Source organism: Carassius gibelio, chromosome B9 (genome assembly GCF_023724105.1).
Source record: "Carassius gibelio isolate Cgi1373 ecotype wild population from Czech Republic chromosome B9, carGib1.2-hapl.c, whole genome shotgun sequence".
Classification (NCBI taxonomy): Eukaryota; Metazoa; Chordata; class Actinopteri; order Cypriniformes; family Cyprinidae; genus Carassius; species Carassius gibelio.
The window spans coordinates 11450195-11475792 of NC_068404.1; the positions used below are offsets into that span (position 1 = coordinate 11450195).

The 25598-nt window shown below is 36.5% G+C and overlaps 1 protein-coding gene across 1 annotated transcript; it reads left to right on the forward strand.

The window, feature by feature from the left end:
* The first annotated feature begins 1691 nt into the window (after positions 1–1691).
* Positions 1692–25353, forward strand: itgav (integrin, alpha V). Its single transcript, XM_052564672.1, has 30 exons — positions 1692–2228; positions 3401–3537; positions 5769–5860; positions 6263–6377; positions 6663–6724; positions 7779–7824; positions 8966–9088; positions 9294–9338; positions 10650–10693; positions 10802–10858; positions 11326–11378; positions 13742–13947; positions 14216–14407; positions 14558–14603; positions 15211–15318; positions 16696–16751; positions 17966–18120; positions 18654–18791; positions 19593–19660; positions 19755–19902; positions 20538–20630; positions 20778–20857; positions 21303–21383; positions 21693–21798; positions 21903–22061; positions 22307–22432; positions 22807–22920; positions 23037–23144; positions 23346–23465; positions 23789–25353. The coding sequence occupies exons 1-30, from the start codon at positions 2062–2064 to the stop codon at positions 23885–23887; spliced, it is 3144 nt and encodes a 1047-aa protein (XP_052420632.1). The 5' UTR covers positions 1692–2061; the 3' UTR covers positions 23888–25353.
* Positions 25354–25598: the final 245 nt, after the last annotated feature.

The window sequence follows — 25598 nt, forward strand, 5'->3', positions numbered from 1 at the left end:
AAATAAAATATCGCAGAGAGATTTTTCTCAATCACAACTCTGGACCACTTTCCATAGTAAGACATCTTCATCTAAAACAATATGGGTAAGCTGAATCTGAACTTCCTGTCAACAACAGTGAGTGTCTCAAACTGAATTGATCTCATAGTCAAGGTTGGTCATAACATATATATATATATATATATATATATATATATATATATATATATATATATATAATAGAATACTTGAATCTGATTGGTCAAAAGTGCCATCCATTGTGTTGTATGTTGTAGTGGACTGTTAAGACAATACATCTGTAATATTATAATTTCAGCACTCACTATTTAATTTACACATATTTGTTTAGTAGGTTAGTAGGATCATGTACAGTCATCTGGTCATTATAACAGAACCAACCAGTAGGGCCTGTATATGGAGCATATAATGACTAGCTGGCTGGCAACAGACTGTTAACAAAGTATTTCCTCTATTTTCATTGGTACAAAGCCAGTGTCCTTCTGTTGTCAGTGGCCAAACGACTGAAAAAAAAAAACATTTAATGGATACAACCTCTTTTTGCATGAAAAAACAAATAATAACAACCAGATGGCTTTCTGATAGTTATTTTTAGTAATTAAGAGTATAAAGAAATAATTTGCCCTATAAGGCATTTTTCTAAACTTTAAAAGATTTGCTAAATCTAGTCATTCCTATTCTAGTAAGCCCCGAAAAGTCAGAAAACCTTATTGGAAAAATGACAAAGTGAAGAATGTCCATCGTACAGTAAAATCTAATCTTGATGTGCACCAGGCAAACAGAATTATTCTGCCACTCTGCCATGTATCACGTGGTCCCAAAAGCCCCTTTGACCACACACATGACTGGTCAGCTCTAAAACAAAAGTGACTTTGTTCTCTAGAGAGTGAGAATGTTGTTTATGTTCCAATTTGTAACTGGTGCCTTTTATTTCCTCAGGAAACATAATCTTTTCAAGCCTTTTACTCTATGACATTGTATAAAACACCAGTTGTTCCATATATATTCAAATAAATGGAATGTTAGGGGTCGAAAGCAAGCCTCTTCACTTGTAAGACAAGTCAACTGAAAAAAAACTAATAATATATCAACCAATGTCTTTCTTTAGGCAGAATCTATGGAGGATCCCAGGGGGAATTACAAACTGCATATTTGGAGATGTACTTCACTGGTTTTTAACCTCATGAATCACTGACAAGCCCATGTATGAATAACATTTCCTCAAGCTCTGAACAGTCATTTGTAATGGTCACAGCTATCTGTACCTTGTAGATAAAGTGAGACTCAATGAGCTTTTGTTGACAACTGTTATTATTGTTAATAAAATAATAGTATTATTATATTATTTTTCACATAATAATATATATTTTTTTATAATAAAAAATAACAATAACAATAAAATTAAGATTTCGCTTACATTTTAGGTAAAAAATTTAGTTAAAAAATTAAATCCACGTTTGTTTATTGTTGCCTGAATTAAATACAGACACAATTCCGGCCTTTCTTAACAGAGGGTGTCGCAGTTTCAGTAGTTCTAATAAATCAAAAGACTTTCATAAAACAACAGATTCCTCTTGCCTGCAATCGCAGTGATTTAATGGCATTTAAAATGTGTACCAAAAACGGTACCAAATGCCCTTTTAAGTCCTTGGGAAACGCTGCGGAAGTTTCTGGTGACGTCATCGTGACGTTTCAGTAGGCGGGTCTATTTTCACTTCCTGTAAAGTGGGACACCCATACAGACAGTAAAATAAGGGGACATCCCGCGGCTCCATCCAAGCAGGACTACAACAGTACCGCGTCCTACTTTTAGACGATTGATTCCATTTTACAGCTCAGGCAGGAAACGGATGCTTTTTATTGCAGCGTCTCGCCGGGAATAATGTAACGGACATCTCGGCTGAACAGTTAGTGTGAGTGTTTCAGTGATTGTGTTGTTATGGAGTGCGGAATCAGTGGAGATCAGATGTGCTGCTGATACAGACGTCCACCCACAAACAGCGCGATCTCCGTCTACTCTCACACCACACTCAGATACAAAACATGGCCAGACATCTCATCTGCTGTCGGATTTGGGCTCTAGTGGCTCTTTTCTACTTTGAACAAGCACTTTCTTTTAATCTGGATATTAGCAAACCCACAGTTTTCGCTGGACCTCCAGGAAGTTACTTTGGATTTTCCGTGGCTTTCTTCAATCCTGACAACAAACAGTGAGTAAATTAAGTTACATTTGTAAACCTATTGAGTTGTCGGTGCGCCAGTTTAGTCATCATAAGGGGCCTACAGCATTTTATATTTATTTATTTTTTGAAGAAAGACTAAGGCATGATTCTATTTAAATATGCAATTCTAAAAGATAAAAAATTATACATGTTTACAAAGTGGGAGAAAATTCTGTTGTGAAAAGTTTTTTTATTTTCTTGTACAACTGTTATGTGAAAGCTATGTATACATTTAGTATTTTATTCAATGCATGTTAAACAGATTTTTCATTTATAGGTTTTATTGTAATTTTATAGAAATCTTACCATATATATGTGGGAAAAAAAGTGAAAGTGAAAGTGACGTGAAATTCAGCCAAGTGTGGTGACCCATACTCAGAACCTAACCCATCCAAAGTTCACACACAGAGCAGTGAACACACACACACACACACACACACACACACACACTGTGAACACACACTTGGAGCAGTGGGCAGCCATTTTTATGCTGCGGTGCTCAGGGAGCAGTTGGGGGTTCGATGCCTTGCTCAAGGGCACCTAAATCGTGTTATTGCCGTCCCGAGATTCGAACCCACATCCCTAGGGTTAGGAGTCAACCGCTCTAACATTTAGTCCATGACTCCCCTTGTATAAATAATATTCTTATTTTAATATGATTTAATTAATCATTAGGCTTTCATCAGTTCACTTGCAAACTGCAGTTACAGACATAAAAAATATATAATTGACATAATGTTTAATGCATTTCCTGTTGTTGATAAAAAAAAAAAGGAATATGTACAAACAAACACACAGATTTATTTTTCTCATTGTTTTATATGAATACGATACACTATAATTCCATTCAAAATTGTGATTAAAAATGTTAGGTTAAAAGTTATCGAAAGGTAGTCAGAATACATTAGCTTAATTACTAATTTAATGGATTACTAACAACAATTTTCATCAAAGTAATGGAATATAGTTTCTTAAATATTTATATATAGATTTTAATAATAGTAATACATGGTATTTAGAATGTATAATACTATTATTAAGTCAAAATGACAGATATTCTTGTTTCAAGTGGTATATATATATATATATATGTAATATAATATTATTGTGTTTTAGTATATAACAAAAGCAATTAAACACACTTTACCCTGTTGTTCCAGGTTAAACATACTGGTCGGTGCACCCAGGGCAAACACATCTGATCAAACCCCGTCAGCAGTCACTGAGAGGGGCGCTGTCTTCAGCTGTCCCTGGCAAAAAAGTGGCTCATGCACCCAGATTGAGTTTGACAGCACTGGTGAGATGCAGCACTGTGTTTTCAGCCACCATAGTGCAGTCTTTGCTCCAACATGTTGTTATTTAAAACTTTTTTCTGTTTGTCTGTTGATTCACTTTGCATGCTAGTTGAAGAGGTTTGGGTTTTTCAGATTTATTAAAGGACCTTCTGAGTAGCTTGTAAATTTTTTTATGATTTATTGGGTCATATATCAGCTTTGCTCTAAATATTATCAATAGGTGGGGGGCAAAAATAACAGGCGAGGGAGTCTGGGATCAGTTCAAAGCTCATCTAGATTATAAGATTGTTTTTGCAGAATGTTTTGAATTCACATGCTTGGCAATGACCTGCAATAGAGAAGGGCTTTTTTTACCATTCACAAAATTCATGTACAGGCCTACTAACTAGTTTGCAGATGTACACAGTCTTCACACTAACAGGACTTTGTTCAGCCTTACATTGCTCTGAGGTGAATATAGGCACCAGTTTTTTTGTGTGCCAGATCTCATTGGCATTCAGTGACAGTTATAGACTAGTCTGGCCTGATTTACCCTGCCAGCCAAGCTGGATTGCTAGAAGAGGAACTACCAGACAAACAAAAAGGTCTTCAGTTGGATTATCTCAGTATGCTTCGAGTTCTCACCAACAACTGAACTACTCCTCTTTGTGTCCTTTTCAGCCTTAAAGAAATTCCTGGAAAAGAACCAAGTATAGTGTATGTTTAGTGGATGCTGTGCACCCATAGCATAGTAAGCAGACAAGTTACAAGTATATAATAATATAATTAAATATTTTGTGGAGGAAAATAGCCGGTCATATTCTGGAAGTCAGGATACTTATTTGGGCCACAATGTTGTCCACTGACCTTCAAGATATTTTAGATTTTTCTTTTTCTTTTTTTTCTTTTTTTCTAGTTTTCTTTCAGTGCACTAAATTTGTTTCTTAACAGTCACTTTTGCAAGAAAGAATCTTAAACATTTTTATGTTAAGCAACTGCCAAAGCATAACTGTGTCCTGACATGTTTTTACTGTGAATGATGTGGCTTCACAATGGTGTTCTCTGTGCTGGGCGACCCGCTGACTGTTTGAGGTTCTAGAGAAGTCTAGATTAGAGAAAAATGTCAGAAGTATGAGATGGAAAACACTGTGTATATGGAACAACACTCATGCTGAGCTGTTAAAGCGTGGTTATACAACTGTGTTTCCATTGAGCCACTGTACCATCAGCTCTCCTTTTGTGCTGTTAGGCAATAATTAAGTGCTTAATTCTAGTAAAGCCTGGGTGCTGTTGAGTGGCTGTATGACTCTGTTGACCATGAGAAACACTGGGAAATTCCCAGCCCAGTAGCACAGACAGATGAACAGCTGGGGCGTCCTGTGGCTGAGATGAACCAGCCGCAGGGAGGGAATATCTTTTTGGTTATATGTGTGTGTGTGTGTGTGTGTGTGGGTGTGGGTGTGTTTGTAAGGATCACGACATTACTAGGAAAAGCTTCAACTGCAGCGTAATGTTGAAAGAGCATACATTTGGAATCCTAGAGTAAATGTGACAGAACTAAAAGAGTGATTTAATGATTAGAGTCATGTCAGAATAATGTTATAATGGACAAATCCCTGACTTTTCTGCAGAACAAAAAAAAAAAAACCTTTAATTCTCCATTTTCTAAAAATCACCCATATCTTAATATGATTAAGCTTTCAGTTACCATTAAGATTTTAGTAGTCTCTGTGCTTCATAACATGTTTTATCATTTTTTTAAATCCAAAATTCCACGTTTTTCTTAAAGTGAGCACAGAAATTGTAAAAATATAAATAAAAATAAAACAGGTTTCCTTCTGGCCCTGCTTCTCTTATTATTGTCACTAGATGTTCATTGTGCTTGTTAATAGCAGGAAAGGTATAGGGTTTAATTCTGTCATGCCATGAATAGATTCAGCTGTCTCTTTTCTTGACCTTGGATTGAACTTCAGATGGTTTGGTAATGAACAAGATGAGAGAGTGTTTCATATCAGCATATCAGCTCAACTGTTTTAACTCTGATGCTTCTGTCAGATCAGCTCTTTTGAAATCAGTTGTAATTTGAGGAACACGCCAGGGGATGAGATTGTAGTGATGGGGAGAGCAGTGTAGACACTACAAAGGAAATGATGACAGTCTGATGATTCTAATTAACTGACCTAACTTATGTTTCCGTTCTTAACTCCATCTCCTCCTTTCCCGTTCTTCCTTCCCCTGTCGTTCTCTTTCACAGATGACAGGAAGAATTCCAATGGACAGCAAATGGAGTTCAAGTCAAATCAATGGTTTGGGGCCACTGTGCGTTCCTCTGGGGACCATATTCTGGTGAGTCTGTCTGTGGAGGGTGTGAAAGTTGCTCTGAAAAAAAGATTGTACAGAGCGAAAAAAAAAAAAGACTGCTGCAACAGATCACATTTTTGTTTCATGGACCATAAAAATATTTTATCTGCCGAACAATTTTATATATCGATCTGAAATCCCAGATTAAAAGGCAGTATGTCAAATTGGAATTATGTAGTCTTTATTGCATAATTTATTTTAAAGTACCCTGAACTTATCTTTCAGTGTTGATGTGTCACTGAAAATATTTATAAAAAGATAAAAAGATTTAAAGTAAATAGATACATGCTGTTTGGAAGAACTGGGTTTGAGCTGATTTACAGAAAGAACATGATTACTAATCTAGTATTTATTTGCACATCTCTTTTTTCCTTTTTTTTTCTTCAGGCATGTGCTCCTCTCTACCAGTGGAGCACGTATGGATTATCAGAGAGAGAGCCTGTTGGGACATGTTACCTGAAGAAAGGCAATAGCATTGTGGAATATTCACCCTGCCGCTCTAGTACGTACATGATCACCGCTCTTTTCCTCACGCTGCTCCTGCCCTTATTGGGTCATATCTAGTAGCCTAATCTTAACTAAGATTAATGGAATATTGTATGGTTTTTTAGACGTGTGTGAGTTAATACGTTTTCAGCAGACAATGTGTCAGTGTGCATGTGGTTGTGACAGTTCCTCTGTCTACAGTTTGCCTTCCATTTTCTCACCTTTTCTGAAACTTCTTTAAAATGATTTCTGCTTGTTGTGAATATATGAATGAAACATATTTTTTTTTTTATTACATCAGGCTCAAACTCACCTGAGGGACAAGGCTTTTGTCAAGCAGGTTTCAGTGCTGACTTTGTGAAGGTATTACATCCAAAGAAATCTGCTTCTTTGTATATATATATATATATATATGTATTTATTTGTTACATTTTATATACATTTTGCCCCCAAAATATTAGGGCACTTTATTTTCATTTCATCAGAATTTTCAAAATGACAGAATACAGAAGCAGCTCATATCAAACCCCATTATATCTATATTATATCTACAGCTCATATCAAACCACATTATATATATATATATATATATATATATATATATATATATATATATATATATATATATATATATATATATATATATATATATATATATATATACTGTTGTTTTCTAATGAAATGTTTTATTTGAAGTTTTGTTGAAAGAGTGTGCTCTATCTTTGCAACATTAATAATGAAATAGTTTTGGTTATTTAGATAATTGGGTACAATGCCATTGTGTGCAAAAGTAGTTTATATACCAAACAATTTTGTCAGGCATATCCACAACAAGAATCATTATATTACATTATAATACTGTTTAAGGATCACAATACAGCCCACAAAAAATTATTCATTGTCATTTTAAATCTTTACTAGTCCTTGCCGACATCTTTCAAACCACTAGGACATCTAAAATATAATAATTTTAATCATCTGAAATATATTATTTTATTTTAGATTTTAATTATTGAAAATATAATAACATTTAATATGATAGTTTATGCATTTAATATTATTTTATTTTATAAATCTTCTTATTTTTTATTTTATATATATTACAGAATAAGTATGTTTATTCTTTTTTACATAAATATCTGTTATGTTGTATGAAAATGGAACATTATTTCACCCATATTTTGACCTTTTTATTTTCACAGAAGGTATTTGAAACATTTATGTAAACATTTGCTTTTAAAATGCTTTTTAAGCATATGAAATCACTTTGAGAAATTAATTCTGGCGTGGACACTAAAATGAGACATCTCTTTTTGGACTCATATATAGCTGCTTTTACATGGTTATGTATTTTACTGCCTATTCTTGCCTAAACTTGTACAGAATGTATAAAAACATGATTTTATGTCTCCTTCAGAAGAATCGGGTTGTTATTGGAGGACCAGGAAGCTTTTATTGGCAAGGTAAACTTATTTATTTTATTATCCCTCTGTGAATTTGACATTGGAAAGCATAATGGGAAAAAGGGAAACAACAATGTGCTCTGTCAGGATTTTTTGTGACTCAGAGAATGTCTGCTGTGTCTTCAGATATAGCATGCACACAAAACCGGTCAGTGAATGTTTGCACAAGAATGGCAATGCATGTTTAAATTTACAAATGTGTTTTTGGTCCCCGCCTGTCAGAGAAATGCAGCTCAGAGGAGAGGGAGGATGTTTTTGAGGCAATAAATAATGCAGAATGATATGCTGTCTCCTTCTGTGAAGATGCGCCTGCTGTTTCATTGAAAGGTTTTGTGTTGCTCTGCGATGTTGAGATGGCTGTTTACCAAATCTCAGCTCTGTTATGACCTCATAGGGTGGGGTCACTGTAGGAACCGTGCCCAGAAAATGCATTTAATCTCTAACACGTCTTTCATGACCTGCAGTGATCATTTTAAAGGATCTGTTTAAAAGCTTTCTAATAGCCTTTTGTGAAAACTGTTTCGTTTTTCTGCTGAGTCTCTCTTTTTCCTGGTGGTATGGTAATTATACACCCTGCTGAGAGTAAAATGCTTTCAGAAAAGGGAATGTGATTGATAGTAAGCTTGGTTTGACTGGAACGTCTTATTCTCACTTTGTTTACATTTTGTGAACGAATTCCTGCGTTATCATCATTTCGTCAAAACTAACCTTGGATAGACTTGAAATACGTCTTTACTTTGTTGTGTTAATGTATTCATACATTATCATTAAAGCCTCATGAGTTTTTTTTTTTTTTTTTTTTTCAAAAAGGTGACAAATGTCTGGGAACTTTGCTGATTACTCAATTTATACTTTATTTATATTTATTTATTTATTTTAATTTATTTCTTCAGAAAATGTATAACTTCTTTTTAATGAGACAATTAACTGAACAAACTGAAGAAATGTAGCCACTGAAATAAATTAGCTTTAAGTAAGAGATGATTTGAAGGGAGTGTGTTTGATTATTGCATCAGCTCGCTCTGTCGTAAGGCCGTGTGAGCAATAAATGTAGCTTAAACATGTTAGCGTACTGTAAAAACATTGCTTGCTGCTGAATCTTTCATATTTGTGCTTTCCTAACTGTTTTTTGTCTTTCTAGGTCAGCTGATCTCAGATGACATCACTGAGGTCATCGGCAGATATAATAAGGATTTTTTTACTCCTTACGGTAACCAGTTAACAACCAAGTCAGCCGGAGCCCAGTATGATGACAGTTATTTGGGTAAGCCTGTGTGCGTCTTTTGTTTTGATATTTCTTAAAGTTGTAATTTTGTCTTGTGGTGGTGCTCTGTTGCCTGGAAACCAGGAGAAGAGCATGCTGTAATATTAGTTTACATATGTAAAGAATGTTTAGGTGCTTTTAGTTGCAGTGATCAGAAAATACAAAGTTTTACAGATATTAATGTCATCGTTTGATTTGCTCTTAGGTTACTCTGTGGCCATTGGTGACTTTAACGATGACGGTGAAGATGGTAAGATATTTCATAATTTTTATTTGGTTGATGTTTTGGAAATTATAAATAGATGGGATCGGTTAGATATTATTAAAAAAAAAATAATAATTATTATTATTATTATTTGGTAAGGGCACATTAAATTAAACAGTTAAAGGGTTAGTTCACCCCAGAATGTAAATTCGTCAATTTTCTACTCACCCTCGAAGCATCCTAGTTGTGTGTGACTTTATTATTTTAGAATAATCCAATCGAAGTTATATTAAAAATTATCCTTGCTCTTCCAAGCCTTTCAATGTTTGTTGTTAACTGTTCAGAAGCATCTGTAATAAAACGTCTCTCACACGGCTCCGGGGGTTGGATAAAGGCCCCCTGTAGTGAATACATGCGTTTTTGTAAGATAAATATCCAGATTTCAAATGTGATAAACACTTTTTTTTTCTCACTTCAGCTGACTGTGGGGAACCATAAGGCGTGCAGGCAGATGTCTTAGTTCGTCAGCGTTGCGTGGTTAGTGACGAGCGTGGAGCGAGAACAAAACAAAACAAAATGCTGGTCACGAATTATAAGCACAAAATGAGGATTTGTAAAGAAAAACTTCTAAATTTACTTCTACATTTCCCAGAGACGTGCGCAACACATATGTCCTCCATCTTCCACCAGCACATCTTCTGGTTCCCAACAGTCAGGAGAAGTGAGAAAAAAAAGTGTTTATCACATTTGAAATCTGGATATTTATCTTAAATACGCATGTATTTGCTACAGGGGGCCTTTAAACTAACCCTTTAAACTAACCCTTTAAGTCAATAATGACAAAAGATCACTTTTTCAAATAAATACTGTTCTTTTGTAAACAATCGTGAATAAAAGGGTAATATATAGTTTTCAAAAAGTATTAAGCAGCGCAACATTTCTACATTGATAATTATAAAAGATTTTTCTTGAGCACCAGATCAGTGTATTTGAATGATTGCTGAAGGATCATGTGACACTGAAAACTGGAGTAATGGCTGAAAAAAAAATCTGCTTTGCATTACAATAAATTAGATTTTAAAATACATTCTCATATATTTTTAAACAAATAAATGCAGAATTTTGAAAACATAAAAAATCTAATAGACCTCAGATGTTTTAACAGTAGTGTAATTTTAAACACCCCACAACCACAAGCTGTCAGTGGCTTTTTATCTGGTCTTTACTGGGCCCATAGTATTGCAAACTAAAGTAGTGCATTTCGGGAATTGCTTAGATCCGTACACTGAAATCAAGAAACCTCTCTGCTGAATGAAAGCATGTCCGACTCATTTCAAATTCTTCCTGCCTCTCTAGATTATGTCACAGGAGTTCCTAGAGGGGAGAAGGCTCTCGGTTATGTGAGTTTCATACTATTTTTGGTCAGGAATCTGATGAGAACCTATAAAAGTGATGCAACTCCTTTTGAAACGACTTGCATGAATCTCTGTCTGGTTTTGTCTTGTAAGGTCAACATTTTTAATGGGAGGAACATGGAGTCTGTGTATAATTTCACAGGCACTCAGGTGAGCATTACAAAAGTGTTTGTTAGACATTGTGATGTGTGGTAAAAGACAGGATAAGAGCATATATGAGCAGTCCTGCCTGTGAGCAGCCTGCAGGTCACATGATAGCCCCATGCTTGTGGTCACGGCAAAGTTATGTTCAACGTTTGTTTATGAGCAGCAAGTTCATGTCCTAAATCTATTCCCACATCTGGAAGCTATTGACAGCAGCGTCGCCAACACACGAGAGCAAGAAGGGAAAAGAGGTGTTTTTGGCTAATTGCGATTGCTTCAATGATGATTCAACAACAGTTTATCAAGTCAGCATGAGCTTAACAGAGATTTCAATAAGCTCAAGAACTGAATCTACGTGGATATAATGTAGGGAGTACAACCAATACCAGTGATAATCATGATATTCACGTCTTAAAAACAGTACTTAGTCTAAAGCTGCAGTCTAGTCATTTTTTTTTCTCTGTCCACCTTAGATGGCTGCTTACTTCGGTCATTCTGTAGCAGCTGTTGACATCAATAATGACAGGTTAGTAACACTTTACACTTACACGCTGTTGGATGTTTTTTTGTTTCTCAATGTGGATTGATGATGATTTGTAGAAATTTTTGACAATCTTTTCTTTTATAAATGTGCATTCATGCACTAATGGATACTTTAAATCAGTGGTTCACAACTGGTAGGGCGTCGCCCGGTTTTGTGATTTAAAATCTCGACGGATGGACAGGAAGAAAGTCAAAGAAAAATAAATTAAATGGGCAGAGAGGAGGACAACTACTGAACTAATCAGCCTGCATTGTGGCAAAGTCATTTGAACCAAAATCTCTAAAATCTTGCCAGATTGGATGGATGAATTAACAACTTACTCTACAAAATATGACTTGCTCTATAACTATGAACAATATATACAGTATTTACGAACTGTGAGGTTCTTCACTGACGTTCGTGTGGATACATGGAGCGAAGCTTCTGCTGCGTGTGAAGCTCTCAGTGATGAGGACGCGTCCATCTGGCTGCTCTGTCTCCAGCAGTAAAGGGCACTTGAGTGTCTCCCACAGATGCTGCTTGATCTTCAGCCCCAGCTCAAGGCTTTAGGGATGCTGTTGTGTCTTCATCATGGGCTCCACATAGTGGTAAATGTCCTGGTGGCCCCTGACACAGCAGCCGTGGATGGAGATCTTCATGCTGACACAGAGACTCCAGACACTCGTCCACTGAAGAGAATGAGACAGCTGGAATGGCTGTGAGGAAAGACAGCAGTTCTTCAGGTATCACTCTTCCAGCCTGTTGGGTCTGTGAGCTTTGGCAGAGATGCAGCTTTAGGTGTGATCTAACCTGAGTACAGCTGCCAGCTGTGAAAGCTCACAGGCCTCTTGAATGAAAGAGATGCCCTCCACCCAGAATCCCGTCAGGTGTGTGGGAAGAGCCCTGCTTCTCCTGGGGCAACACTGCTCCATGAAGATGCCTGGAGAAACACTTTCTCAATGATTTTTGACAAATTTATAAAACTCCCCAAACTTTGGAATTGAAAAGCTTGCAGCACATGTGATCAGCTTCAAGGCTTCAGGGATAGTTTGTTGATTTCAAATAGCAATCTGTGTGTATATGTAGTGGTGTCTGTTAAGGTCATATGAATGAATCTTTTAAAGCTGCGGTAGGGAACTTTTGACGCTCTAACGGTTAATAAACAGAACTGCTTGCGTCTTGCGGAAGAACATCGTAGCCGGAACTACTTCTCTCTGTTTATGTCTATGAAGAATCACAAAGGTACTGGGTTACTCCGCCGCGGTACCCCTGAAGCAATCTAAAATAGTCAGAATATAAACACTTATTATAGGTGCACCCTAGTGATTCAGGACAAGTTAAAAACACGGTTTGCAAAATGGATTCATGGTGTACTCGCTTATTATATAAATTTTTCTACATTTTGAACACAAACAAAGTTACGGACCGCAGCTCTGATTGGTTGCTTCTTAACGGGAGCGGTCAGTAACTGCAAATGGCAATAGGACCACTGGGAGGAGCCAGAGGAGCTTGATTTTTTTTCACAGATTATCTGTCTCATATTCTACTGTCAGGACATAATGACAGGTTAAACAAATATGTAAAAAAATATATATATTTACAAAAGTTACCTACTGCAGCTTTAAGTGGACAAAACATTCTTGTTTACTTCCTTGTACTGACTCTATTTATTTATTTTTTGTTGAAGTAAATGACTGCTTTGGGTTTTTTCCACCCTCCAAAGATGTCCAAAGCATTTAATTGGTTAGACCTACGGTATGAATGTGATTGAATAAATAGAGGGCATGTGATTTATTCAGCAAGTGAGGCCATCTTGTTCATCTACAACAGAAAAGTGTGGAAAAAATTGATTAATTAAAGAGTTTTATGTGCGTTCACGCAAACCATCGGTTTTTGGGCACTTTAAATTAATGTCTTTTTAGAAGCCAGTTGAGAACCACTGCTTTAATTATATTCATGTTGGCAATTCATTTTTATGACTCTGGGCCAAGTAAACCTAGCCTAAATATATGCAAAGCAATGTTTTGAGAACATTAACTGGCATTATTTCAAAAAATGAGCTCAGATCTGAACATTGTGCAACAGTGAAGATAAAGTTCACTAAGTTTCCCGACAAGTTACTCTCTGCCTGAACATGTTGAACATTTTTGTTCAGAAATGACCTGTTTTTAAATATGAGGTAGTTTTCATCAGCTTATCTTTTTTTAGTTCTGTGCATTTACTACTTTTACTTTCGAAGTATAGCATCTATTCATCAGAATCCTCCAGCTGTTATATGCTGGTTGATAAGTGTAACTGCAAAATCCCAAACAGCCTATCCTGATCTTTTCAATTCGAATTAACAACACCCCCCCCCCCCCTTTTAGGAAGATGGATTTGTTGGTGGGAGCTCCTCTGTTCATGGACCGTGGGTCAGATGGGAAGCTGAGGGAGGTTGGTCAGGTCTATGTCTACTTAGGCAAAGGTGGCTTCACTTTCAACAATGCCATCAAACTCACTGGTTCTGAGATCTATGCTCGATATGGAAGCTCCATCTGCAGCCTGGGAGACCTCAACATGGATGGATATAATGGTATTATTTTGTCTTTCTTCAACATATTTTCTGTATTTTTGTGCTGTTCTTAAAGGACCCAACCTAGATTGCAACACTGACGAACATACAGTACATATTTAGTCATTTGAGTGTCTTACTTGCCTCATTGTGCAACAGTAATCATGACTTGTGAGCTTTTTGTGCAAAAGCGGTACAAGCAGATACAAACACAGTACTGCCCATGGTGGTTACTCCATAACCACTACTTAAAATGGTTTTTAATTTCAATCCCTTTGTTTTCTCTCAGATGTGGCCATTGCTGCCCCATATGGTGGGCAGTTCCACCGTGGCTTGGTGTACATTCATAACGGGCGTCCCACAGGGCCCAATTCTGTGGCCTCTCAAGTTCTGGAAGGAACATGGGCGTCTGCTTCCATGCCTTCTAGCTTTGGTTACTCCATGAACGGAGGCACAGATGTTGATCAGAATGGATACCCTGGTTAGATTTCAACAATCAAATGATCTTTTTTCACACATTTACATCTTTTGCAATTAACCGATTACAGACACTTAAACTCAAATCTACTTCCTCTCTCTTACTCTTCTATTGCCACTCATTCTTTTTGTCTCATACTCCCTTCTCTTATAGACCTGGTTGTTGGGGTGTTTGGCGCTGACAAAGCTGTTCTGTACAGGTACAGAATGCTTATGCTTCACTTTGAACTCACACATGCGTTTGATTGACTTTTATGATCAGAGCCGGATAAGCTATTAAAGGTGGTCTCATTTAATTCAGCAGTATTTCATTTGCTTTATGTGCATGTAGCAAAAGCAGTTCCAGGCTGTATAAAAAGAAAATCACAGTGAAACAGTTGCCATAATCTATTTTTATACACGAAAGACCACTAGACTTAGATTTACTTTGTATTACACATATTGTGTGAGCCAAAATGTACGGTCAGCTCATCATTATTGCACAATAAGCTCTAAGTGTTAAAAAAACAGTGAGCAAAAGTTTAGTCATACATTGTGAAACTCCCTTCTCAGTCCATCTAAACCATCAATGGATACTAAGCTGCAAAAATAGGTGATTCTGAATCCCACACAGTATTTTTGTCTCAAATATGAATATAGTAATATTACCAACCACATATCAACAGGGTGTCAAAAACTACACTAAAATGATCATGTTAAACTAAATTAGTGTTTTCATGATTTTTCTGTGATTGTCTACCGTCTTACAGTATAAGGAACCTGTCTGAATTTGTAGACTGATGATGCCTTCTCGTGTTGTGTTGTTAGGGCTCGTCCAGTCATCAGCGTGAACACCACACTAGATATCAGCCCACAGATCCTAAACCCTGAAGACAAGAGCTGCACCCTCCCTGGTACAACCACCTCAGTTTCCTGGTGAGTCAAGGTTTTTTTCATCAGTTTCAACCAAACATACATGGTGCATTTTGTTTCATTTAATGATGGAAATGTAATTGCCAAATAAGAAGTACATAAAAATCATTGCAATAATAATTTTGTTGCCTCTTATTTCACCAGTAAAATCATATAAAATATATTTAGAATATCCCTAATATAACACTAAGCTCGACTTTTAGTTCTCTTTTTTGAGGGGGGTTCATTATTCTTGTAACATTCTGCTTCTGTTAAAGCCACAGCTGTTTGTGCAAGAATACATTAACAGAAGCATCGGTCTGCATGAATATCTGTTTAAAGAACTGATTTCTTAAAGGGGTCATGTCATGGATTTTTTTTAGATATGTTACTTAAGGTTTACTTATAATGTTAATAAAGTTTTTTGCACAATAAAACATAAATGTGTGGAAAAATTATTATTTTCAACCCTCATTCTGACCCTCTGTCGAAGGGCCTGTCCACACGAATGCAGGTATTTTCAAATCCGCAGCTTTTCTATGCGGTTTGGCCATTGGTCCACACGCAGACAAAGCACCAGGTCACTGTAACCAAACATTTTTGAAAACGTCTGGCAGGGTGAAGATTTTCAAAAACTCTGGTTGCAGTGTTATTGTGTAGACGGCGAAACCAGGGATTTGGGCTTGTGTGGTCGGAGAATGTTCTGTTATCTCCGCCTATTGGAAACTTTTTCAGGCTTCTGATTGGCCAACATGACTTTACAGTTGAGATCATATCTCTGCCTGTTGGCTTGGCCTGCTCTTGACAGTGCTTCATTGCATGTTTTGCATTTTCATGAGGACAGAGATCTAAAAAAAAAAAAAAATGGAAGGAAAAACATGGCCTAAAATTACCTGTTTTAAGAGGCTTTAATGCTTCACAGTAATCAGCCACTAATGATCGGCTAACGCCATAGCATAGGAAACCATATTGCAACACTATTAAATGAGTGTTTTGACAACATGATCAAAATAAAACTTCCAGACAAAGCATTATGAAAGCATTTACTTACGGTTTGTGATGCAGCTGTGATCATATCTAGTACTGTTTCATCTTTCAACAAATGTTTCTTTGTGAACTTTCCGTGACACTGTGCCCCAATTGCAAGACAAAATCCTCAAGATTTTAAGATATGAAATGTTTTAAAATATGAAACTTGCAGGATGTTTTTTTATGGTACAGAGACATCTTTTATGCCAAAAAATCAAGGCAAATTTGTTTTCTCATGTCATGACCCCTTTAAGCAGAAATGGGAGTACATCTAGTTTATCATCAGTAATATCTTTAAGATGCTTGTCTAGACTATTATGCATTGAAAATATCATGAAAATAATGGTAATCCTACTCAATTCTTTCCCTTAGCTTTACTGTGAAATACTGTCTGAAAGCAAATGGCAAGGGAGCACCATCTTCTCTTTGTAAGTACCTTTTTCTTTATATATGCAAATGTATAATACCCAGGGCAATATAAGCTATTATTGCCCATAGTAGGAGCACTAGGTGGCTGTAAACGGCGTCCTGCTGTTGCGGTGTGTGTTATGAGCACTGCTGCGGGGGGAATCTAGAGCTCAACGTGTCAGGCATCAGTGTGTGGAGCCGGACGTATAGTGCAGAGCCGTTAAAAGCCCAGCGTCCGGCGCTCACAAAGTCTTCACATGGATCTCACAGTCTGGGGTGTAATGGCTACCAGACCCCGAGCCCACTGTTCATAGACCACAGACCATGATGCCAATTCATTACTTCTCTGTGAGCTTTGAAGTTCTCCTATGCTCTGGTTGAGCTAATGGCTACCGTTATGCAAGCTTAAGATGCGGATGTGTGTATGCTGCAAGGCCTGTCATAAATGGATCTGAAACGCATAAACTGTATCAGTTTAGTTGTTTTGTTATGAGTAGGACATGTAGTAGGTATGGATATACTACTGTTGAAAAGTTAGGGGTCAGTTAGATTTTCATTTATTTATATTTACAAGTTAATTATTTCATTCAACAATACATTTATCAGAAGAGACAGTGAAGACATTGTTCTATTGCTAATAATAAGAAATGCTTCTTGAGTAGCAAATCAGCATATTAGAATGATTTCTCAAGGATGACGTGACACTGAAGAAAAATATATCCAAATATGTATGGAATTTCGAATTCTAATAATATTTTACAGCATTACAGTTTTAATGTATTTTTCATCAAATAAATGTACCCTTGGTTGAGCATTAAATACTTTTTTTAGAAAACCTTGCGAACTAGCTTGTTTGTTTTCTTTAAACGTGTAGTTTTTGTGACTTTGCCTTTGACATATATGTAAACCCCTCATTGTATGTGAAATGAGTATCAGTGCTTTTCTGTGCTTATACAAAGGATGTGTGATTGCAGCTAAATGCTTACAGAAATTCAAGGGCATAACTATGTTTAAAGGTTTCAGGGTTGACTGATGGTGTTCTAAACTCTTTCATTTGCAGATGATATTTATTTTGCTTGTTTCCTTTAAATTGCCTCTTTCATTTAAAGGAGAAACTCTTGTTATCTGAAGAATGTAAATAGCTCCCTCAATCCTTCGGAATTTAGTGCTTTGTATTACTCTTTGAGTTTCCCTCCTTTATAATTAAAATGAAAACGTGGCCTTTCATTCACAGATTTCCAAGTGGATCTGACCCTGGACCGTCTCAAACACAAGGGAGCCATCAAACGGGTGCTGTTCCTCCATAACAAGCTGTCTCAGTATTCAAAGAACATGACCGTCTCCAACAGCCAGGGACCGGCCTGCGAGGAGCTTCAGGCTTATTTAATAGTGAGCAAATTCATTCACATTTATTTATTGGACAGATGTTTTTATCTAAAGCATTTTGCAGTGCTTGCAAGTTCTATATTTGATAGGAAATCAATCCTGTGGCCTAGGTGTTCCTGATGTAATGCTCTTCTAGTTGAGATACAGGAACACACAGGAACTCTCATTCACTTCTGCTGATCATGCCAGTACTGGGCTGTGAAAAGTTCAGTGTAGTTTTGTTTTACTTGGCCAACTGAAGAAGTGCTCATGCCTTTATGTCATCAAATATGTGTTTGCCCTGTGCTTAAAAGCAGATAACCCAGATGTTTGGCACTGGAATATGCCGTTATTTTGTTTTTGAAAAGGAACAGTGCGTTACAGAGCTAAAGAAGGATTTGACCTGGAAAGCCAAAGCTCTCTTTCTTGGACATAAAAGAGCATGTTGTCAAGCTTGTAAGCTGGACTGAAATTCCCCAGCCTTGAGCTCACTGAACTAGAGGCCCCATTCCTCTCTCCATCCACTTTTGGCTCTACCTCTTTCTCTCTCTTAACAGGATGACTCCGAATTCAGGGATAAGATCACACCCATTTCTGTTTTTATGGAGTACAGCTTGAATTACAAAGCAGCAGCAGATAAGACCGGCCTGTTGCCCATCCTTGACCAGTCTGCACCTACAAATGTCACCAAGCAGGTACAGCTGATTCCCACACTAGACCTCTGCTCACAGGGACACTACATAGACAAATACAAATCTTAGAAATAAAAATAGAAATCTTCTGTATCACAACAAATCATAAAATCTAGTCTTTACTGATGTTTATCAATTCAGTACATCAATTTAATAGATAAGTATACATTTCTTTCAAAGAAGACTCTTCCTGACCTCAGACATTTGAGCGGTAGTGAATGAGCAGTCTGTTTCCTCATTGGGTGGGGTTGTCATGGCCTGAGTTGCATCTTTCGTGTATTCCGGAAAGATCTCAGCATCTGTAGGAAAGGATGACGGTGGAATAGATGAACATGGCTGACATGGTTGAGTTAAAATATTTTCCCATGGACATAGACAAACTAAAAGTAGCAGGGAATTTTTAAATGTTTCCTACATTTTAGAAAAGCCATGGAAACAATTAAAATCTTAATATAAGTCTTTTTTATGCAGTGTTCTGAAATATTTTTAATTGTGAGAAAACTTTCAAGGAATTGTGGAGTCGATTTGCAAATCTTTTTTTTTATTAACTTGAATTCTTTCACTTTAGTTTTATAGTTTTTTTTTCTATTTATCACAAACTACTGGAAAACTGTACGAATTCATTGGTTTTAAAGTGTGGGAGCCCTGAATGAGACCTTACATTGTGCAGAAGCAACTCAAAAGATCAAATCTTCTACTAACCAAATACTTACTTGATGATTTACACAAACAATTAACATGAAACAGCATTGGATAAAAATAAAAACACACTTTATTTTCTTATAATTCCTTGTGACTTTCCAGGCTCACATACTCCTGGACTGTGGCGAAGACAATATTTGCAAGCCAGACTTAAAACTGTCTGTTGTGAGGTGAGTCACTGGTTCATCTCAGTCTTAAATTCCATTGTCTGGTTGTGTGTGGCTGGAGATTAACTTAGTGCTTTGATGGTGTTTTGTGCTCCAGTGACCAGAAAGAGATCTACATAGGTGACGATAACCCCCTGACCCTAGAGGTCACAGCAGAGAATGGAGGAGAGGGGGCATATGAGGCCGACCTTACCGTCACCCTACCATCTCAGGCAGATTTCATTGGGGTTGTGCGTAACAGTGAGGTGAGCAGTGACCTATTTACACCTAATAAAGTGCACTGTCCTCCCGACAGTGACCTCCTATAACAAGACAATTAATGTTGTATTAAAAGAGCTGATTTAACAGATGTTCCAGGTTTAACGACCATTAAACTCTATGGACAATGTCTGTGACTCCTTACTGGTAACTTGTTGCTCCATTTGCAAAGACAAGCTAAAGTTTCTTTGAACAGTAGTAGGAAGATTTATAAGCACTTTTAAAAAATACAAGATGCTTTGGAAAGCATTGCTGGTAACTCTTTTTTTTTTTTTTTTTTTTTTTGCTGTGACCTTGTTACAAGCTAAATGTACTTACCATTATAATTGCAACAAATTATGCATAATTACATGCAAGTAACATGCAATGTTAAGCCAAACCCTAATCCTAACCTTAACCATATAGTACATGTAGTTAATCAAGATACTTAAATATATAACTATACTGTATCATGGACACCTTAAAATAACACATAACCACATTGCCTCATTAAGACCATTTAGTGTAATTTAGTGTTTTGGGACAAGTCAAAAGTAGTTTTATTTATCAGTAATATTTCTGTGCTGTTCTGTGACATCATTTAGGATTGTTTGAAGGTCCATATGTTATTTCTGTATCTCAGACATTGTCTAGACTTTCCTGTGCCTTCAAGAGAGAGAATCAGACCAGAGTGGTGGTTTGTGATCTTGGGAACCCAATGAAAGGAGGAACTAAGGTGACCAACAGACTTTCCGCTCTAAAATGTCTGCATATATATTTGTAGCAAAAGTTCATTTTGTTTAATGTTGCTTAATGTAACATAAATTAGTTATTTAATTTCTGATTTTTTTTTTTTTTCTGTAAAATGGTGTTGTTTGTGTAGATAATAGCAGGACTGCGCTTCAGCGTGCACCAGCTCTCTGAACAGGATACAGAAGTCAAGTTTGACTTGCAGATACAGAGGTATTTTAATTAATGCTTGCTATTGCAATTAAATATAGTTTTTAAAGATTTGCTTGTGCAGTGTTAATTAATTAGAGTAAGGTAACCCAAGGAGGCCCATTAGAACAACTGTAAAACGTTTATTTTCACTTCCTGTCTTTATATTTAAATCCGTAAAACTTCAGACAGCATTTGCTTCTAATGCTACAGTTTTCTGCTGACTGTCAGTGTTTTTTCTTAGAGTGTTAATTACACAGAACTGCTATTTTTGTGAGAACATCCTGCTTTGCTTCCTGTCTCTCACTGTTTACCCGACTTTACCACAATGATTTGTAGTTCATTTCTGAAACCTAAAGAGTGGTCCATGGTAATATGTTATCATGTTGTCTGTAATTTAATGAAATGTATCAGTTTTTAAAACAACAGCACCACCTATTGGAAATGAATAATTCCCTTCTGCTTCCAGCTCAAATCAGTTCAACAATACCAGCAATTTGGTCTCTGTTGTGACCAAGCTTGCTGTGCTGGCCAAAGTGAAATTAAGAGGGTAGGATCATTTAAATCATATTTCTGTTCGAATTGTGTGACATGTATTATGTACACAGATTTAAAATCATTTAGAACACATTTTACTTTTAAGTAGCAACAAGTTAAGACATTTAGATTAAGAGGGCAAACCTTTTTTTTAGAATGACTTGCACCATATGACCAAGATTGGGAATTAAAAAAGTAAAAATGATCCAGTATGGATTAAATATGTCAATAAAAACCTGAATGATGAAAAAACTTGAGCATTATGATTGGCTGCTACCAGACAGGATCTTGACTGTGTATTCATCTGCTCTATCCTGATTAGGGTGTCTGCGCCAGAGCAGGTGTTTTTACCCATCGCTAACTGGCAGCCAAAAGAGAATCCTGTTCTGGAGGATGATATTGGTCCTCTTGTACAGCACATCTACGAGGTAGAAAATGCAGTGAAGACCATTGGTCAAAGACATTATATATTTATTAGACTTCAGTAGTGCATCATTTCTGTTTTTTTCTGTTATCACTTATCTCTTACTAGCTGAGGAACACAGGACCCAGTACTTTCAGTAAGGCCATTTTGGATGTGGAGTGGCCATACAGATTCAAAAATGGCTCTCTGCTCTACATCACCAAGTTTGAAGTGGAAGGAAACATGAATTGCAGCTCAGACAGAGAGATCAACCCACTTAATGTCACTGTATGTATCCCACAATCCAAAGTATACATTGATGTGTAAGACCGTTGTTGAAATGGGTGTAAACAGGACCCAAAACCCCACTCCACACAAGCTGTATATTAAATATTATTTATTTTCTGAACATCCAACAAATGGGATTTTTTACACTGTGGACAGAATAATTAGTTAAATGGATGGTTAAAAACTTCATTTGTACACAAATCACTAAATTCCATTGATGAACGTGTGCTTTTGCTTTCACCTAGAATCCCAGATTTATTGACAAAAATGAGACCTCTGCCAGCGGAGACAGATCTGAGGGGAGGGACAGACACAGCGTCCACCGCAGAGACCTGGAGGACAAACAAGGGGAAGAGAACCTGGAGATTCTGGTATGTTCACAGCTTTAACACTTGCTGTTTGACAACCACCATAGTCTGCGAAGTACTTGGAACAGTTTTATATCAAATTTGAAATATGTACACTTCTCATCATAAAGCTGTTCAGTGAATTTTTGTTTGATATTTTTGAAAGACATTTCTAAGTCCACATTTAAGCAGAAATACAGGAGAAAAACACAAACTTCTGAACAGCAGTATGTATGAAATATATGAACTATTATTATGGTTATTAAACCATCAAACCGTTTTTATGGGAACTGTTTTACCCTTCTACACACCAGTAGGTGCAGCCAGTGTGTGTCACTGAACTGTCCTTTACACCAGTATGTGTGAATGCAACTAATGGTTTTTGTGTGTCCACACAGGATTGTGTGAATATGGAGTGTCAGAAGATTAAGTGTTGGGTCGGTCGGCTGGAGAAAGGCCAGAGTGCCATTCTATTTATTCACTCCAGACTCGCTGTGAGCACGTTTCTCAAGGTAAAAAATCAATTCATTTGACTGACATTGCAAAGCCTTAAGATTTTTAACATCTGGTTTTCACTGCACAAATACTTATACATTTAAAACACAGCAGTGCTTTTCTTTCCTTATAGGCTGAAAGTCAAAACAAATCATACAGTGTTCGCTCCTCGGCATCCTTCAATGTCATTGAGATGCCATATAAAAATCTGTATTCTGAGCTTCCAGCCAGCAAAACATCGGTAAGTTCCTATAATCATCAATGTAAATGGGACATAACTTGGATTTTCTTGGGTCAGAATGTGTGGAATGGTTAACCGCTGTTTAAAAAAAAAAAAGCATAACCAAAAAAAGGAACATATTTGTGCACCGAATATGTGGTGTTTTTTACTGTCTTCACTGATCACGACTGAGTGTCATTATCACGCGTCTCTGTCCTGCAGGCCTCTCTCAAGGTGATCTGGAACTCAGAGAACCCTCAGCCCGTCCCAGGATGGGTGGTGGCTCTGGCGGTCCTGGCTGGACTTCTGCTCCTGGCTCTGCTCATCTTTGTCATGCATAAGGTGAACAGCTGTAAACTTTAGTCATATAACTTCGACTGATTGATAGTTTGATGAACTACAGAGGTCAGAATTACTGTTGCTAATTTGATAAATAGTCATTTACACATTTATATTTTTAGCCTCCAATCAGTGACTATTGCTTGCGTTTCTATGGCCTATTCAATAGTTATTTATTTGATGTAAAATGTAAAAAAATTACTTAATGTTCAGTGCTTGAAGAATCCACTTTCAATGGTACTTGTGTCAGTAATGGAAGTTTTGGTATTGAACTATGCATAGAAATATCTTCGACTGATCTTGATCTTGATCTCTCTCCTCCTCAGATGGGCTTCTTTAAACGTGTGCGTCCGCCCCAGGACGACAGCATAGAGAAAGAGCAGCTTCAGCCTCAGGAGAACGGAGACCGAAACACAGAAGCCTGAGCTCTTCATCTTCACTAGTCTATTACTAGCCGACTCAATAATGCCACATCAGCAGCAGTGTGCCTGATTTACAGTACAACACATCCTTCATCTTTATTAGCAGGTCAGCCAGACAGCCCTGCTGAGCGATGGCTGTCGTCATTTGAATGGTACACAGCTGAGGTGGTCTGAATAACCATGATGCTCTGTTAATAGGACTAAAGCCCCCTGCGCTCCTGTCCTTCTTTAACTGCACTGAGTCTTAAGACGAGATTTGATTTTCAATGGGGTTTAGAGAATAATACATTAAAAATCATAATACATTTTAAACTGTTTACAAGTAACTAAAATAATAATGGTAATGAACCATAATACAAAATGAGATCATGATTTTTACTTTGAGAGATGTGAGGTGGTTTGGTACATCATTAGATTGCTGGTTCTGCTTCTTCTGTGGGAAAAATGCTCAGTTTCTGCTGTTTGGGGGATTTCTGTAGGACTTTGGACTTTTGTTTCTTATCTTTTCTTTGCAGTTGTTTCAGCTGTTGGGATTTAATTTCTTATTTTTGGCGTAAGGTGTATTATTTTGAGAAAATATTCTTATGTTTGTCTACTGTAAGCACATGATTTTAGGGCAGGGTTGTGTTTGTGCATTTAGAGCATTTTGTATTATAAAAAGAAACAATAATATCCTTGCACAATAGAGCAATAAAATGGTAGCATTTTCGTATTTTGAAAACTATCCCTTATGGACAGAGCACCTTTATTAGAATATTTTAACCCCCCGCTAGTTTTAATATTCCTCCTGGTCAAAAGTATTTTTTTATTGATGAAACACTAGTCTTTTTTTTAAGGTCTCTTTTACCCAAATACATGTTGATTAGAATAGGACAAAATCAATTTAGTATGATGTAAACTGATTAATATTAATTGATACAAATAAAACTGAAGCTGGAATCCTTAACAGTATTGGTCTTTTTAAAATTGTCTTGTTATATTGAAAATGGTTATTTAATTAATGATTTTGTAAGGTTGCGGTTCATAGTTACTGGTCTTAATTTTGACTTCAGATATACTGAAATACATAACCTATAACACTGAAGAACAAGAAAAAAAAAACCTGGATTTCTTATGTTGCTGTATTATTGTAATGCTGCTGCCCATATGAATTTACCCATATTGGGTTCCCATAAATATGTTGTCTAAATGTAAAATTCTACACATTTATAGTTCAATCAAAATTATGCATTTTGCAAAAATAAAATGATCCAGAATATATTCTCATGTGAAGTTTGTAAAAAAATAAAATAAAAAAACCAATAGAACATAATTATAGGAACAAAAATATGTATTTTTGAGAATCTACCGTGTTTAAAGATGATCACTGACTCTTGACTTTATTTTTGACTTTCCTTTTCTTTTTTCCCCCCACAATTTTGTTTAGCAATATGTTAATGCTTCTGTAATTCAATAAACACATATACTGATGTAGTTGCATTTCTTTCTTTCTTTTTCTTTTGGTAGTTGATCCTATTAATGAATATAGCTGGACTTGCATTTAGTACTTACTATTGCTGTCCAAAGGTCCTGCCATCATAACACCATTTTCTAATCTACACCGATGAACTTGACCTAACAGGATATGTTTAGCTGTTAACAGATATATGGTTGATGAATAACCAACTGCAGGCTTTAAATACAAAAATAATCAAATTTAAATTCTAGTGCTTCC